General features: G+C 22.9%; 2 protein-coding genes across 3 annotated transcripts in view; both read right to left on the bottom strand.

Moving 5' to 3' along the window:
- The window catches only part of LOC113557079 (1-phosphatidylinositol 4,5-bisphosphate phosphodiesterase epsilon-1-like), a 41,960-nt gene extending 26,105 nt beyond the window's left edge, over nt 1–15,855 (bottom strand). The window contains exon 1 of one of the 2 annotated variants that reach the window (XM_026962378.1): nt 15,482–15,855. In XM_026962378.1, the coding sequence (XP_026818179.1) occupies nt 15,482–15,703 (222 nt within the window). In that variant the 5' untranslated portion in view covers nt 15,704–15,855. Of the gene's footprint in view, nt 1–10,278; nt 10,486–15,481 lie in introns of those variants that run through there. The other variant, XM_026962379.1, reaches the window with a different exon arrangement.
- The window catches only part of LOC113557912, an 80,657-nt gene continuing 80,490 nt past the window's right edge, over nt 15,705–15,871 (bottom strand). The window contains exon 26 of the mRNA XM_026963452.1: nt 15,705–15,819. Coding sequence (XP_026819253.1) covers nt 15,705–15,819 — 115 coding nt within the window. The remainder of the gene's footprint in view (nt 15,820–15,871) is intronic.

The raw sequence follows: 15,871 nt of genomic DNA on the forward strand, positions 1-15,871 counted from the left end.
TATCATAATCATTTTGAAAACCATTGATTTATAAACTTGACTTAAGTATCAATTTTTTTTTCTATTTTTTGACTCTTTGAGTACCATTAAACGAGCAAATTATAGAACACGATTATTTTAACAATTTCCAGCAATATTTTATTATCATTTTTATTATAATGTATGGTACATTGGGATATTAAGTACCTAAGTAAATTTTATCTTTTTAGAAATTAAATTTTTTATTGGGATTATATGTGATATAATATTATGTATTATAATAATATACTAAAGAATGTTTTATCATAACCGCCTACCACAAAAAGTTGTTTACATACATATATTTATTATATATATTTTATTATTCACCTTTGTTTGTCAAATTTTTTATTAATTTTGGTCCTAAAAAAAGTGAACTTGTTAAAATATTAATGAAATATTATTTTATAGTTTTATTTTGAAAGTTATTGAGACTTAATTGTATCATTTAAGAGCTTTATTTTTAATACTGAACTATTCGTTTTTTTCTAGTATCATTAATGAAATGCAAATTAATTAATAATATGATAAACAATGTTCAATTCACAATTATTTAATTAATTATTATCATATTGATAAATTACTATTCGTATCGTTTTTTATTAATACATTATAAAATAGAACACAAAAATTACTATAATTTTTAACGAGTTTATCTATGTATAATATAATACACATATGAATAATAATGACTAGATAGGAGTAGCTATTAGTTTTCAGTATCGATGGAATTATAACTAATAAGATAAACTCATTAGATAACATTTTGTAACCATAGGTAATCATTATAAGTTTTAAATTATTTGCTGCAAAGACCCAAATAAAAAAGCATAATATACTTCTATAAAAATAACAATGTATAAGTAAAATTTAATATTCTAAAATACAAACCTCTTAAAATAAACAATATATTATACTAATATAATAGCCGAGTTTAAATTCACCAATTTATTTTATAAATTATTCGTAAGTTAGTGTTATGCAAAAATATTAAAAATTTAAATAGGTGCCTAACAGAAATTAAAAATAATTAAACTATTTACAAAAGTACTATTACTCATTATTTATTAATTATTATGCGTTTCATAAATTTATTTTTGTCATATTAGATACTTACTTATTTTGACAATATTTCTGATAATACACCATAGTTATTAAAAAGATCAATTTTAAATCAATGGTAAATTATTGAGCATACGATTTTATAGGAAGAACAGATCTATCAGTATCATTTTCAAATTATATTTTACAATTTATTAATATATTAGTTAATTTTAATACATACTATTTATACATTAGATAGATTGAACTAGCTTTTGCAAAAATATCGCATATAGTATCTAATAGTTATTGTGTATTATATTATTATTGTATAAAATTAACAAAGGTATTATCATTATTATTATTTCATAAAGTTAACATTAATGTACTTTAGGATGGTATGGAGAAGGGACTGAAACACAAAAATACTCAGAATATTGGGATCCGGAACAAAAACTTGAACCAATATTTTTCAAATAAAAAATTTTGGTTTTCACAATGGTTATTTTTTTTTTTTAATATTTCCATGATTACTTTTTACGGGTATAAAGAGTTATTTGATAAATTAATATTATTTTTGTTAAGCTGTTTATTTCTTGTAAAACAAAATATAACACATACTTTTATTTTGTTCAATATGTATAAAAAATTAAACAGAATACCAATTTATATTGAAGAAAAAATATTAAATACTGGTGTTAAACATAATCCTTACTTTAATCCTTAATTAATATTTTGTTTAAATCGGAAGCAGAACCAGGAATCGTAATGAAGCGTTTTAGTACCGAGACCAATAAATCGTATCATGAGTGGTTTGTGATATAAATAGCATAATTAATAATTGATAAACGTTTCTTATAGAAAATAGAATCAAGTTGGCACAATGTGGGGGATCAAAATGTTAAAATTATTAATACTTTTTAAAAAAACTGGAAAAAACAAAATTAATAAATACATTATTAGTAAAACAGGAATTTTTATGAAAAGTTGCTTTGAATTGTTTTTTCGGAGAAATCCAAAATCGTTAATCGTTAATTTTTTTCATTAAACCAAAAGCACAAATTCGTTTTGCGCTTTTAAAACTTAGTAGGATAAAAGCGCAAAAATAAATTGTATTACCTGATACAATATTTACCCGTTACAATATAAGTTTCACTATAAATTTGATGCTCATTATATTTATTTCTTAAATATATAGTATTTTTATAATTCAAAAACTATTTATGTAGTAATTAGTATTATAATTGTCATAAAAAATCATGGTGACGGTTGATTATCATTTAAAAGAACTTTTAAGTATACAGACATACAGTATATACAGTATAACCTTATATTAAATGGTATTTGATAGCTTTAAAGTCAACTCCAATATAAAAGCATGGAACTTGTACATAGAAAAAGTATTTTCCAGATTGGACTACTTAAAAACTTTGAACTTCAAATTTCAAATTTAATTTTAAGGTACTTCTCATTATAGATTTTTCACTAATTATTACTTTTGTGTTATTTTAATTTGAAATTGTTTAACTTATTTTAATATTACTGTAAAAGCTTAATTAATAACTATATGATTTTGTTAAAACTATAAAATACACTTTATGTTTTTTAAATTTATTTGCACTTATGATTTAAAAGGTATATATTTTTGCGCTTTTGTGATCCGTTCGAGCATATTTTGCTCTAATGGGCTACAGTCGTTTTTTTTTTTTATTTAATCCAAAAACGAAGAGCTGTAAATACTTAAAATTTTAACTGAATGTGTTTATATTAGTTGTATCTATATATCATATTTTCAAAATATTTGTTGACGTTTCTTTTATTATATATAAAGTGATTCACCAAAGATGCACATCGCTTTTTTTTAAAAAAATGAAGGAAGTGAAAATTTAAATTTTAGAATTTTGAATTACTCTTGAAGATCATATTTTTGAAACTCAAGATTTTTTGTACCACTTAAGGATGGTTCTATAATGGTACAAACTTGTATTTATCATATGATTGTTGAGCATATATATATTTTTTTAATTTTGATTATTCTGAATTACAATTTTAATGAGTGGTTCTCAAGTTATTAAGTTTTAAGTATAATGGATAATAGTTTGTGTAACGGTAGCTATAGCTTGGGCGCCAGCAATCGTTACATTCTTTATATTTGTGAAATGTGTTAGATAAGAGATTCGTTGCCACGGCTATAGACATGGGCCATTTTATCCATTACATATTCTTAAAGTTTAATAACTTAGAAACTACTCATTTGGATTTTTATTTAGTTTCATAATTATTTAAAAAAAAAAACATGGGCCTAAAAAAAAAAAGAGGATTCAATTTTAAAATCAGTAGTTTGTATTACCGTAGGACCATCCTCAATTAATACAAAACAATCTCAAGTATTTTAAAATAATGTAAACTTCAAGGATTTTTAAAAATTCCAATGATCACATTTTGATTAATTTCTTTATTAAAGAAAAAATAGTGTGGGTGTCCTTTAGATTCACCGTGTTAGACAATTGACGTTTTTGATCCTTTTTCTTTTATAAATAATAAATATCAATAGAAACATTTTCACCTAAGAATTAAATAATGCGCGATTACTCAAAAGATTCATTAATTTTTACAATAAAAAAAAAAAGTTTAACATAAACCCACAAATATTTTTTATGCGAGTGAAATTTGAATTTTGAACTAAATCGAATATTCACGCGTTCATATTTTGTATAGTTCAAAAATTAATAACCGTAGATATTTAATACTAAATGTTTAAACTATCATTTTTCAATATATTGCAATTATTTTCAAAATATTTTAGTTCTTATTGAGCTATTAACAGATATTTTAAATAATTATCTTTTAAATCATTTTTTTTTTATATTAATTTTGATAAAATGTTCTGTTGGGTCAAAAAACTTTAAAACTCAATACTAGGTTCCTCATAAGTTTTTACTAGTTACTATAGACACATAATAGCTAAAAACATTAAAAATATCACAATATTTTCTGTACATATTTTAATCAAAAATTGGGACTAAATTAGATATTTAAATATAGAATAATGATTTTTTGTTTTTATAATTTAAAAATGCAATGTTTTAGACAAAATTTAATTAAACCTACCGTAAATGACTCTAGTAAGAATTATATAAAATATTGTGAAATATATCGAGTAATATATAGGCTGACGTATTAATATTTACATTATAGTGACTTGCTCCTTATTAAAGAAGTACACTTGAAAAACTAATGTTCTATAGTAGAAAGGTTATGCCTATTTTCCTTCCTTTTTTTTTTTTTTATTTGAGTTTAAAAACAAAATTACAGATTTTAATAGCAAATAATTTTGTATAACAGGAATTCATATTTTCATAGGAAAATTTATAAGTTAGTTCCTATGATAATTACACTTTTAATTTTTAAGTTGTATGGACATCGCCAACTAAAAAGTTTTATATTATGTGCTAGGCAAAAGTAAATATGTTATACATATTGTAATCGTTAATACTAATTTAATAATATACATATATAGACGTGTAATTTTTATTACTCAAATACATTTCAAAGTATTTATTGTTATACTTATATATTCTACATAATATCATAATATATTATAAAATAATTCATAATACCTATTATTGAATTATGTATTTTTTTTTTATTAAGCTAACTAATTTATTTTATTTTAGTAATTAGCGTTACTTCAAAATCAATGTGTTAAATAGTTTATAATTATATTTAGTGCATTACATAATTGGAGTATATATACTATAACATGGGTTCAACAATTTATTTAGTAAATTTTTAAAATAACATTTAGACTAATTGTTATTTGTTTTTAACTCATCTACATCATTAATTTTACGTCCAGACTGAATAATTATGTTTAATATTTGTCAATTTAGAAAATAATCCTTTATTATATGTTAAAAAATATTATGCAAATTAACTGTGAAAAGCTAGTTATGGTATTTGGTTTTATTACTTTAAAATATAGTTAGAAAAAAAGTATTATGCATATAAACTAAAAGTATTTTTATTGAAATTAAATAAGTACGCAATTTTTGGAAAAATTTATTCTTTTAAAAGAAAAAATTTCAAATCAGAATTCTAAAACAACTTTATATAGATTATAAAATATTAATGAATAATCATATTATATTAAAAAAATATGATGTAACGAACTTATTTTAATATATTAATTTACAAATGGTATATAAATATATATTATAATACAATTATTACAATTATTTATATTAGAGATTAGAAGAAGAAAGACTACAGCTTTGGAGAAAAAAAATATGATATCCCTAAAAGAATTTAAGTATTCAAATAGATAGATACCTGCAAAAATTAGGTAAGCAGTGTTTGCTTTAATGTATTGAATTGTAATGTCGTTAGATGTCAATAAATTATAATGATTGTTATTTATGTAACCGGAAGTGTAATGTATAAAATATTCAATTTTTATATGGTTTAAAATAAAAGATGGTATATTGAATTGATATATGTTGAATATAGAAAATTCCAGAAATCTCTTATCTAAAACTTGTTACGCTTGAAAATTCAGTAAATATATTGTACTACTTAAATAATGTAATCTCTCAAAAATAATTGGTTTCATTTTAATGGTAATGTGTTTGGTTCGAAATTGTTTAAGATATAAGAAATAGGTAGTTGCCTGTTCTCTAAGATTTATGCAGTTCATTATTTAAGAAATATGATGTAAACAATATTGTTATATTCACTCTAACATCTTTAAAGAAAAAATAACACAATTTTAGCTAAATATTATGTTGTTTATTTAAAATTACTAGACGCAACAATTGTATTTTGAGTGTAGTACCGAATAGATAAATGTATTGATTTTACAATGATGAGGTTTTTTTTTTTGGTTTTTGAGTGTCATTATCTTTTAGAATACTAAAAATGCTTTAGTTTTTCTCTTTAATATATTTTCCGTTAAAAAATTAATCTTATTGATACTTTGAAGGGAAAAATGCAAATTCCTTATAACTTCATTTCATAATAACCGGGATAAACTAATACAGAAAACCGGGGATTCTATTATTTTGTAGTTAAAAATATATAAAATTTTTAATTTGTATAGCTTAGAAAATTTCTAATGAAAACTGAAATTTTGACAATACAATTCAAGTGCCCTCAAGTAACTCTAACTGAAACCAAAAAAAAAAAAAAACTAAAAATATACGATAAAAAATATTTTTATAAACATTTCAATTATAAATTTGAAGACATTTATTATTTAAACAAACATTAATGATTTTATTTAATATTTTAAAGAACTTGAAATTTGTATGTATATTATTATATTTGAATATATGAAATGACATTATTAATCTATTGCGATTAATATTAAGCTAATGGTTATTTATACTGTAATAATAATATTTATAATAAAATAAATTACTTTAGTAGCAATATTAATATTAAAATATACTTAGTAATATAGACTTGCACTCGACATCTACTGTAAAGTACAGTGGTTATCTACTTGCTCACTTTTATTTTATTTTTCTAATCAGTGATTATAGGTCATAATGCTGTCAAAAACTGTATCAATATATATGTTTACAAAAATTAATTGTAAATCATGATGATTATTAGTTAAATATATAGTAAACAACTTTAAGGTTACGTCCAGCGAATAAATTATCAAAAACAGCTAGGTACCTACATGTCAAAAATGTGAAGTATTTATATTTTGAAATACCTACGATGATAATGCTTAAATTTAAACAAGTTATGAACTCAAAATTCTCTAGGTACTATCGGAACAATTATACGTATAAAAATCCTCCAATGTGTATAAACAATTATACATGATTGTAAGTTATAATATAAAAGCTGCGATTTTTAATAAATGTTTTAAAACCGGAGATTTTGCACATTGATCACATTCCTTTGAGTCTGGTTGGTTCACGTGCTTTATTCAGTAATATTTTCTAGGTGATAACATAATGGTTTATCGTTGTTATTATTAATTACTGTTGTCTTTGTATTGCGCGCGCACATACACACATTTATAAAAAAAAAAATAATAATTACCCATATATAATATAATATATGTGTGTATGCGTAAACAATAAACACAATATACATAAAAGAACATATAAATTATACATCTATATATTTATAAACATAAATGTAGTATGTTCATGTCCGTACCTGTATTCATTTCTGGTATCCTTTAAATATATGCAAATTTAATCCAATGTTACGAGTATTATAAAAAAATTAATACATAATACAACTTGAATGTATAATATACCGAAAATAATATACAACACAGTTAGATAAAAATCATAGTGCGGACATAAAAAGAATAAATCATTACATAGAAATGAAAATTATTTTTATGTTAGTAGCTCAAACTTATACATACCAAAACGTTTGAGAACAATAGATATATTTATTTTCAAGTTGGAGATAATCAGCTGTGTTATCGCAGTATCTTTGTTTTTCTAAAAAAAACTTATATACTAATTTTTCAATTTCAATATAACAGTTTTTAAATGTCAATATATATTGTAATTTCAACATAAAATAAAAATATTTTAACTAGATATAATAGTTTGTCTTATCATCAAAATTTCAAGTGCCAAGAATGTTTATGCAATTATAAACATAATATAGGTATTATTGAATACCAATCGTAATTATACTTGATATTGACTTTCCAATTATTCTAAAACTTTTTAATTTTATCAACATTCTTAAAAATACTACCCTTTACAACATTTATTTTGTTTGAATATATCAGTAAATTAACTATGTTCTTATTAATAATAAATAATAACCGTTCAAAAGGTTGCCAATTAAAATAAATATATTATAATTTAAAAAAAAAAAGAATAAATTAGTCAATTCGTTTTATCTCAATTAATTCATTATATTTATATATATATATATAATTTAAATAATATTTTAAAGCTACATAAACATAATGAATGTAAAAATATGAAATATAATATTATGAGATGAAAACGAGGTTAGTTAAAAACTGTGATGAAGTATTTGAATAATTTTTATCTCCAAATGAAATAAAAATATATCTTCACTAATATATGTTTGAATCGAACCATATTTTTTTAAATTCGTAACCATAGGAATAAAAAAAAAAAAAATGTTGAAAATATGAATGTGTTCAATCATATTGGAAACATAATATTATACATGATATTATAGTAATTTTAAAATATTCTAATTACCTACACATCTTGTCATATAATAACTAAGTGGTTTGTAATAATTATAATAATAATTACAAACCAACATTGTTGTGAAATACAAAAAAAACTGAACACTCTAATACGAATATATTCTATTTAAAATGATTCTTCTATAAAAACAGTAATTCATCTTATAATTTATTCAATGTCATAATAGTAATGGGTGATTTTTTTTTTTTAAAGCTAGAAAATTAATTTTGTGATAAACTTGGTAAATTAATTTAATTTTTTTCTTTTAAACTTCCAAATTAGTAAACATCATATATTTTTAATTGCAAGAAATGAGCCAGTTGATAACCTGGGTCAAAAGCCTTGATATTAAAAGTTTAAATTAAATAAACTTTGAAATATTTAAAATAAATATTATAACAAAAATATTTACAGTGCAATAAATGAATAAATTACTTGTTATTCCTTATAATTATAAAAATATTATTTTAATGTTTAAATTTTTAATTAGATGTAATTGTATAATTAAAAAATGTTAAGGATTATATTATATTTTATTATAAGATGTACGAGTGCTATTAGTTATCGAAGTCCACAGTTCTTTGTTTATAATATTTTATTTTATAGAAACTACATATTTTTAAATTTGAGGTATTTATTTTTAAAAAATTGCATGCATTACCAGTTACTACACCACTGTAATTTTATAACTAATCAAACTTTAGATTTGTTATTTTTTAATTTATGCATTTTAGGTATACTGAGTAGATGGTACTTACCGACGTTTTTCTAAATTATACTAAATATTTTCATTTTTTGCTTGGAAACTTTAATAGTATACAATTATTTGTAATTTAATTTTAAGTGAAATATCTTTAATATTTTCATAGCATCAAATAATGTAATAAATCTATTATTTTATACTAAAAATGTTAACACAAACTGATGAATTCAAATTTGATAATATTCATGTATTGTATGCTTTAAAAATCTATATTAATTTAAAAATTATTTTTGGTTTTAAATTAGTTGAATGCATTGCTTTTTTTGTTATATTTACAATTCATACCTATTATTTAAGGTGGTGTAAATATAAATTTTACTCAAAAGATAATTTAAAAAAAAAAGTAGATGATATGATTGAAGTGATATAATGATAATGTTTTTATTTTATAATTCCAAGAAGTGGTAGGAATCTATTAGGTATATTGTTTTCTGTATGCATAAAAAATATTTTAGATATGTACGAATAAAACATTAACATCAATAAAACTATAATTTATTTTAATACATAATCTAGCACTAGGAAATTTTTATAAAATACTCAACTCAGACCGTATTTTTAAAAGACTAGACTCAGGGATTTTATTTTATGGACCAAAAATAGTGATAGGTACCTTACATTGGACGATTATAAAATTTCTTTCGTACGTTCCAATAACACTGTTCCATTTATGGTTCTATTATACTGGTTTGTAGTTTTATCAATACCGACTGCCCTATATATATATATATATTATACACAACACACGTATAAAATATATAATATAATTCACATAAACGTTAATATATTGTTGCATTACATTTTTTATTCAAGATGATGTTTATTCATAAGCCAAATGAGTCAACGGTATAAAATAAAATAGTTGAGAAATAAACAATTGTTTATAGAAAGATTAAAAGTTATTAAAAAGCAAATTTGTATGAAGGTAATTTATTAACATCAGAAATTTAAATTCAAATATTTTTTTTCTTAGTTTTAGTTTTTTATAAAATAATATTATGTATTTTTATTCTTACACAGAAATTACGCTTGATTGTTTATTGGAAAAAATCTATTTTATGTTTAAAAATAAGTATGTATGCTTACAAAATAAATATTAATTTTATAAATTTACCGTATTTTGAATAAAGCTAAGATAGATGTACTATCCAAATACGTATAGTTTTATTATAACAATATTTGTACCGTTTACTATTGTACTATTATATTAATGGAAAATAACATTGTTAAAAGAAGCATACTAACCAATTCGAGTAGATCACTGACCACAAATCTACTATGTTTTTCTCTGTTTCCCGTGTAACAACAGCAAATCCAAATCAAATACAACATGGGCAATTACTTGCAATATATTAATTTTGTTTGATAATCAATCTATATTTTATAAAAGAGAAAAATATAATAATAAACACCCTCGAGATTGTTAAATTTATTCGAACGAACAAACGAACTGGAAAAACATGGGACCGTGGCTCACCGTACGACCGGACGACACTGCATAATATTTTTATTTACACGGACGCTAACGTACACATGGGCCGGCGATAAAACTGCTTTATACCATTCCCTACTGTTTATTAGTTAACGACCGAATGCGGAATGACATTCGTGTTGGGTAGAAGAGAGAACAAACTACTGGAGGGTAATTACACTGTTAATTATCGATAGGTACTCATACTTCAAGAAATATTAGGCTACCTGACCATTATTGAATAATTATTATTCCTAATATTATGCATAAAAATAATTCACATGCGAGTTAAAAATAATTATGCTCTAATCGATTTAATTATTTTGCTGAACCAAAACATTGGCATACATTTTATTGTATACGATATTAAAAGACATCAACAACATTTTATAAAAATGAAAATCCATACGACTCATAACATTATAATTAGATTCTTTATGTAATGAAAATGAATACGGTATAATATGATTACGGATAACACTGTTGTAAATTACCTAATTTAATTATTTTTACGGAACGATTCATTTAAAATGAAGTGTAATCTATAATCTGTGAAGTGATCTATAGAGAAAAATATTTATTTAATAAATACATTTTTGAAAACTGTAATATCATATTATAAATAGATAGTATTTAATAATATTTAGTTTTAATAACATTTTATCACTGTTTTAAAATTTTTCCCATATTATATTTCTAAACTTTTCAATTAATTTATAAACTTCAACGGTAATATTTATTTCATCCCATTTCCAATGCATAGACAAACCATATTCATATTTTATAAAATCAGGTCCATTTATTTAAACTAAAACTAAATTAAAAATCAAATAATTGTATAAAGATTATTGAATATATTTAACTATAATTTAAGTATCATTGAAAATGGAATTGATATAATCAAGAATACTTGAAAAATACTATTGTCATGTATCATATTCTTTTAAAATAATTTAATTTATTAAAATAAAAATTGTAGTAGGTACGTACCAACTACAATTTAGTGTAAATCGTATTGTTATCGTTATGTAATTCTTAAATTTCGTTTGACTAAAAAAAAAAAATAATATCTTATAGCTATCTTTGTTTTACACAAAGAAATAAAAAAATAAAACAATATAATAACAAGTAACACAGTTTGTTTTAATATGATAAACATATTGTCATAACATCAAATCACATATTTAATTTAATAAATATGTATATATATAGTTAAAAAATGCGAATGAACAACTCCGAGTTTCATTTACAAATTATTTCATTATTAATGAATAATGATCATTGAACTGATATTATATTATACTCTATTAAACCTTTTTGTAAGCGATAAGAATTTGGTTTGATTTTCACATCATACTCGTTTTTATATTGCCTGAAATTGAAAGGTTTCCATTTTACCTTAATGAAATATTTTACTTATTTTTAAAAACATTTGTTTTCATTAAAACATTTGTTTTATTCTATTAAAAAATAAAAATGAGTTAATGAAAATAATATTTACAACAATAAATAAAGCAAATATTAATTAAAATATACAACCTTTATCTGGTGTATTTTTTGTAGTATAGTGATTCACTACATGCATCTAGTTTTAAAAAAATAGCCAATTCTTATCACGGGATAATAATATATGTTTTTTTAAAGTTATTAAATATTATATTCATTATGAATAAAGTATTAATGATAATATATAATATGGTAAATGCTACGATGCAAATGTAAATTTATATTTGTGTAGTGTTTAAATTTCAATTATTGTATTGCACATGTACATTATTCATACCGATACACAACAATACGTTACAAAATTAAAGTAAGCAACAAACAAATGTATGCATATTATATATTTAACTTAAATTAATTTTTACATTATACCTGTAAAAATTATTTTTTATTATTTTTTTATAACTAATTATTGTTTATAATAAATAATAATGGAAATTTTCAGCGATTTAAAAAAAAATTCTATGTTATTAATAAAATAAATAACAATACAGGGTAAATATTTAATACGATAAAAAAAAAATATTCTTCTATTAGGTTACTATCTCAATAATTTAGGTATTTCCTTCATAATAGGTACATATACCAGATAATCTATTTAATGTCCACATTAACCAATTTGAGACATTTTTATTTATTTAAAATATTTTTTTACATAATTTTATATGATTACAAAAGACAATTGTTGAGTATTTTGATACTTAAAAACGGAATTTCGAACGAATCGATTAGCCATAACTACTTATAACATGTAATTTTTAAAGTTAGGATAAATAGCGCTAAATTAAACATTGGCATTACAAAAAATATTGTTCTATTTTTCGTATCTTATCAAAATTTTAAATACCTATAACAGTTTTAACTAATTAACTACTCGTCCAAAATACCATTTTTCTGTATTGAAAAATTGCTAAAATTTACGATTTTAGAATCTACAATTAAAATTATATGTTATATGTAAAATTATTAAAAACTTAACTTTAAGTTATAATGATATAAATATGAGAAAGTAGCTAATTACTATACTATATGCAGTTTGTTTCAAGTACATCGCGATATTAAGTAGTCACTGTGATGAAAATGTCAAATTTCAATTTAATGATGAATCATTGAATTAATTAAAAATAGTTATGCCATGACATATTACTAATTTACTATGTATTATATAGTAATTTATTTTACTATTAGTATTACGTTAGGTTAAATTAATTTTTTTCTAAAAACATAAAGTGTACACAAAAAAAAAAAAAAAATAATATGGTTGTACTTGTATAGCTAATATATTTTATATCTTGCTCATAATCTAAAACTGTAAAAATTATAATGTCTAAAAATTTGAGATTTAATAAATACTATTTTATACTTATAATATAAAAAAGTGAGAACTCTCTGCTGTACATGATGCTATAAGTGTCGAGCGAGTCACTGAGTGCGAAATTGTAATTCAACGATATACCAATGTATACAGTATACGAAAAACAATATTGAGTTAAAACGACCTGTCATCCTAAATCACTAAGTATATTATTCCATGATATATTTTTTGATATAACTAAACAAGTTATTTATTTATTTTGATTATCGTTGAAAGTTTATTTATTAATTAATATTTTATAAATTTTAAGTATTTTATTATTATTATTATTATTATAATGATATTTATTTACTTCATATTGTATAATTAGTATTAACTTCTGAGTTAATTATACCTCTCTGCAAATACCACAATAGTTAGATTAGGTTATATTTGATACCACAAATAATTAAAAAAAGTAAGGGTTATTTAATATTTTACTTCCCCAAAGTACCAACTACATTGTTTTACTTACAGAAGTCACCACTAAAGCTGAAAATTGGAGCATTTGTATCGCCCAAAAAGGTGATGATAGGCAAAAAAAATACATATCATTAAAAAATCAATACTTTCATCGCTCCGCTTAAAATCTAAAATATTATGAAATATAAATAGATGATAATAATAATAGTATATTATTGTATCAACTAAACATAATTTTAAAAGTGTTTAATCACTTAGAAAATTGAAAACTAATAAACAACTGCATTTCTTAAATTTTAACAAGTCTATATATATATAATCTATGTAGATATGTCAGTATGTTGCTTTTATAAATTAAATTATCAACTTTGCTTCATTCAAATGCAGTAGTAGAATTTTAAGACATTTTAAAAGTTAAAATTCAAGTAAAATACAATATTCTATTTAACATAAACGTAAATACGTATGTAATAACTATAGAGTATAATATTCGTTACGACATTACAATACAAATATATAAAATTCTACCTTTATTATTTTTTTTATATCTATGTTGTTTTCAAGTAATCTTATATAGCATTTAATTGAATGCATACTTTTTTTTATTTTGGTATTGAATTAACTTTATATAAATAATGAAGAGAAATGTCGAGAATACAAATTTGGATTGTGAAACATCCGGAAGTTTTGGTCGTGTCAGAAGTCTTACGGGAATCAAAAACAGGAAATGTATCAAAGTTTTGAAGGGCTATTAAGTATTCTGGATGAGTAACATATAAGCTTTATAAGCTAGAAAACTATAATTGTTTAATAATCTTCAAAACCTAAAAATAATTATAATAAATAGTAATTATTTTTATCTTATGTTTCGAACTTATTGATCTCTACTTTTCTTGAGTTGAGCTACTATAATTTATTTATAGGTAATTTATTTACTAGAAACTATATATAGTTATTTTTATTTTTATTTTTTAATAAGATTTTGAAAATTTCATAAAATGTATATAACCTGCTAGAATGGTTTGTGAACGTCATGATTTTATTGAATAATAACATCGAAATTTAGAATTATTCTAAAATTTACAGCCATGACTCATCGTATTTATATGAGTACATTATGACATTTAATTTCTCAAAAATGTTTCAATATCCAAGATATTTTTATAATAACAAACATCATCAATACATCAATATGTCTGGCTGTATCAAGACATTATATTATAACAGCTTAACTGTATTCTATAATAAATTCAAGAATAAATTATGTTTATTTCTCTTTTCTTAAGTATTATTATGAAAATAAAACAGATTCGAAAATAAATTAAACAAACTAACACTGTCTATCTTTGTTAAAAAATATCACTCGAGTAACTGGTATATAATCTATACATAATCAAATATCACAGTATAATATTTGTGCAATAATCATAGATGCGTTGTTTTTCCCACCAAGCGCGACGGTACAACAGGTGTAACATGTCTAATTTAATACCCAAAATCTATCACCTGCGCGTGTAGCTAAATAAACAGAATTGGGTTTGGAATAAGTTTAAAAAAAATAAACTTCGCCGTGGGTGTGCACACTTAACATCGTCGGTTTAAAATCGATCATGACGATGACGATAATAACAACAACAAAAACAACGTCAGTGACAATGCTTAGTATTAATAAAACGTATTGGAAATTCACTACTGACCTTGATAAGTTTCGCCGTGTTCTTGGGCTTCCGGTAGTCCGGTGGCACGTACATGTGCACCTTATGCAAAATACCGAACGGGTCGCGCACCGGTTGAACGTCCTTTTGGCGACGGCGGCCGAAGCATAGGTATTGGCACGAGCGCAAGAAGAAGTTGCGGATCTTGCCGACGGACGGTTCATCGGTGACAGTCGGGCTAGTAACCGTAGCCGCGCTGAACATATTAAACTGCGGCTGGAGCACCGGTGACGGCGTCACCACGGCTGGCACGTCCAGCGGCCAGTGGTGCTCCTTGTCCTCGGATATCGGCTGCAGCGTGGTGCACGGTCCACCGCCGTCTAACAGCGAGTCCGGGCTGTTCGCGGTCAGGCTGTCCGGAGTCTGGTTCCG

This window comes from Rhopalosiphum maidis, chromosome 3 (assembly GCF_003676215.2).
Source record: "Rhopalosiphum maidis isolate BTI-1 chromosome 3, ASM367621v3, whole genome shotgun sequence".
NCBI lineage: Eukaryota > Metazoa > Arthropoda > Insecta > Hemiptera > Aphididae > Rhopalosiphum > Rhopalosiphum maidis.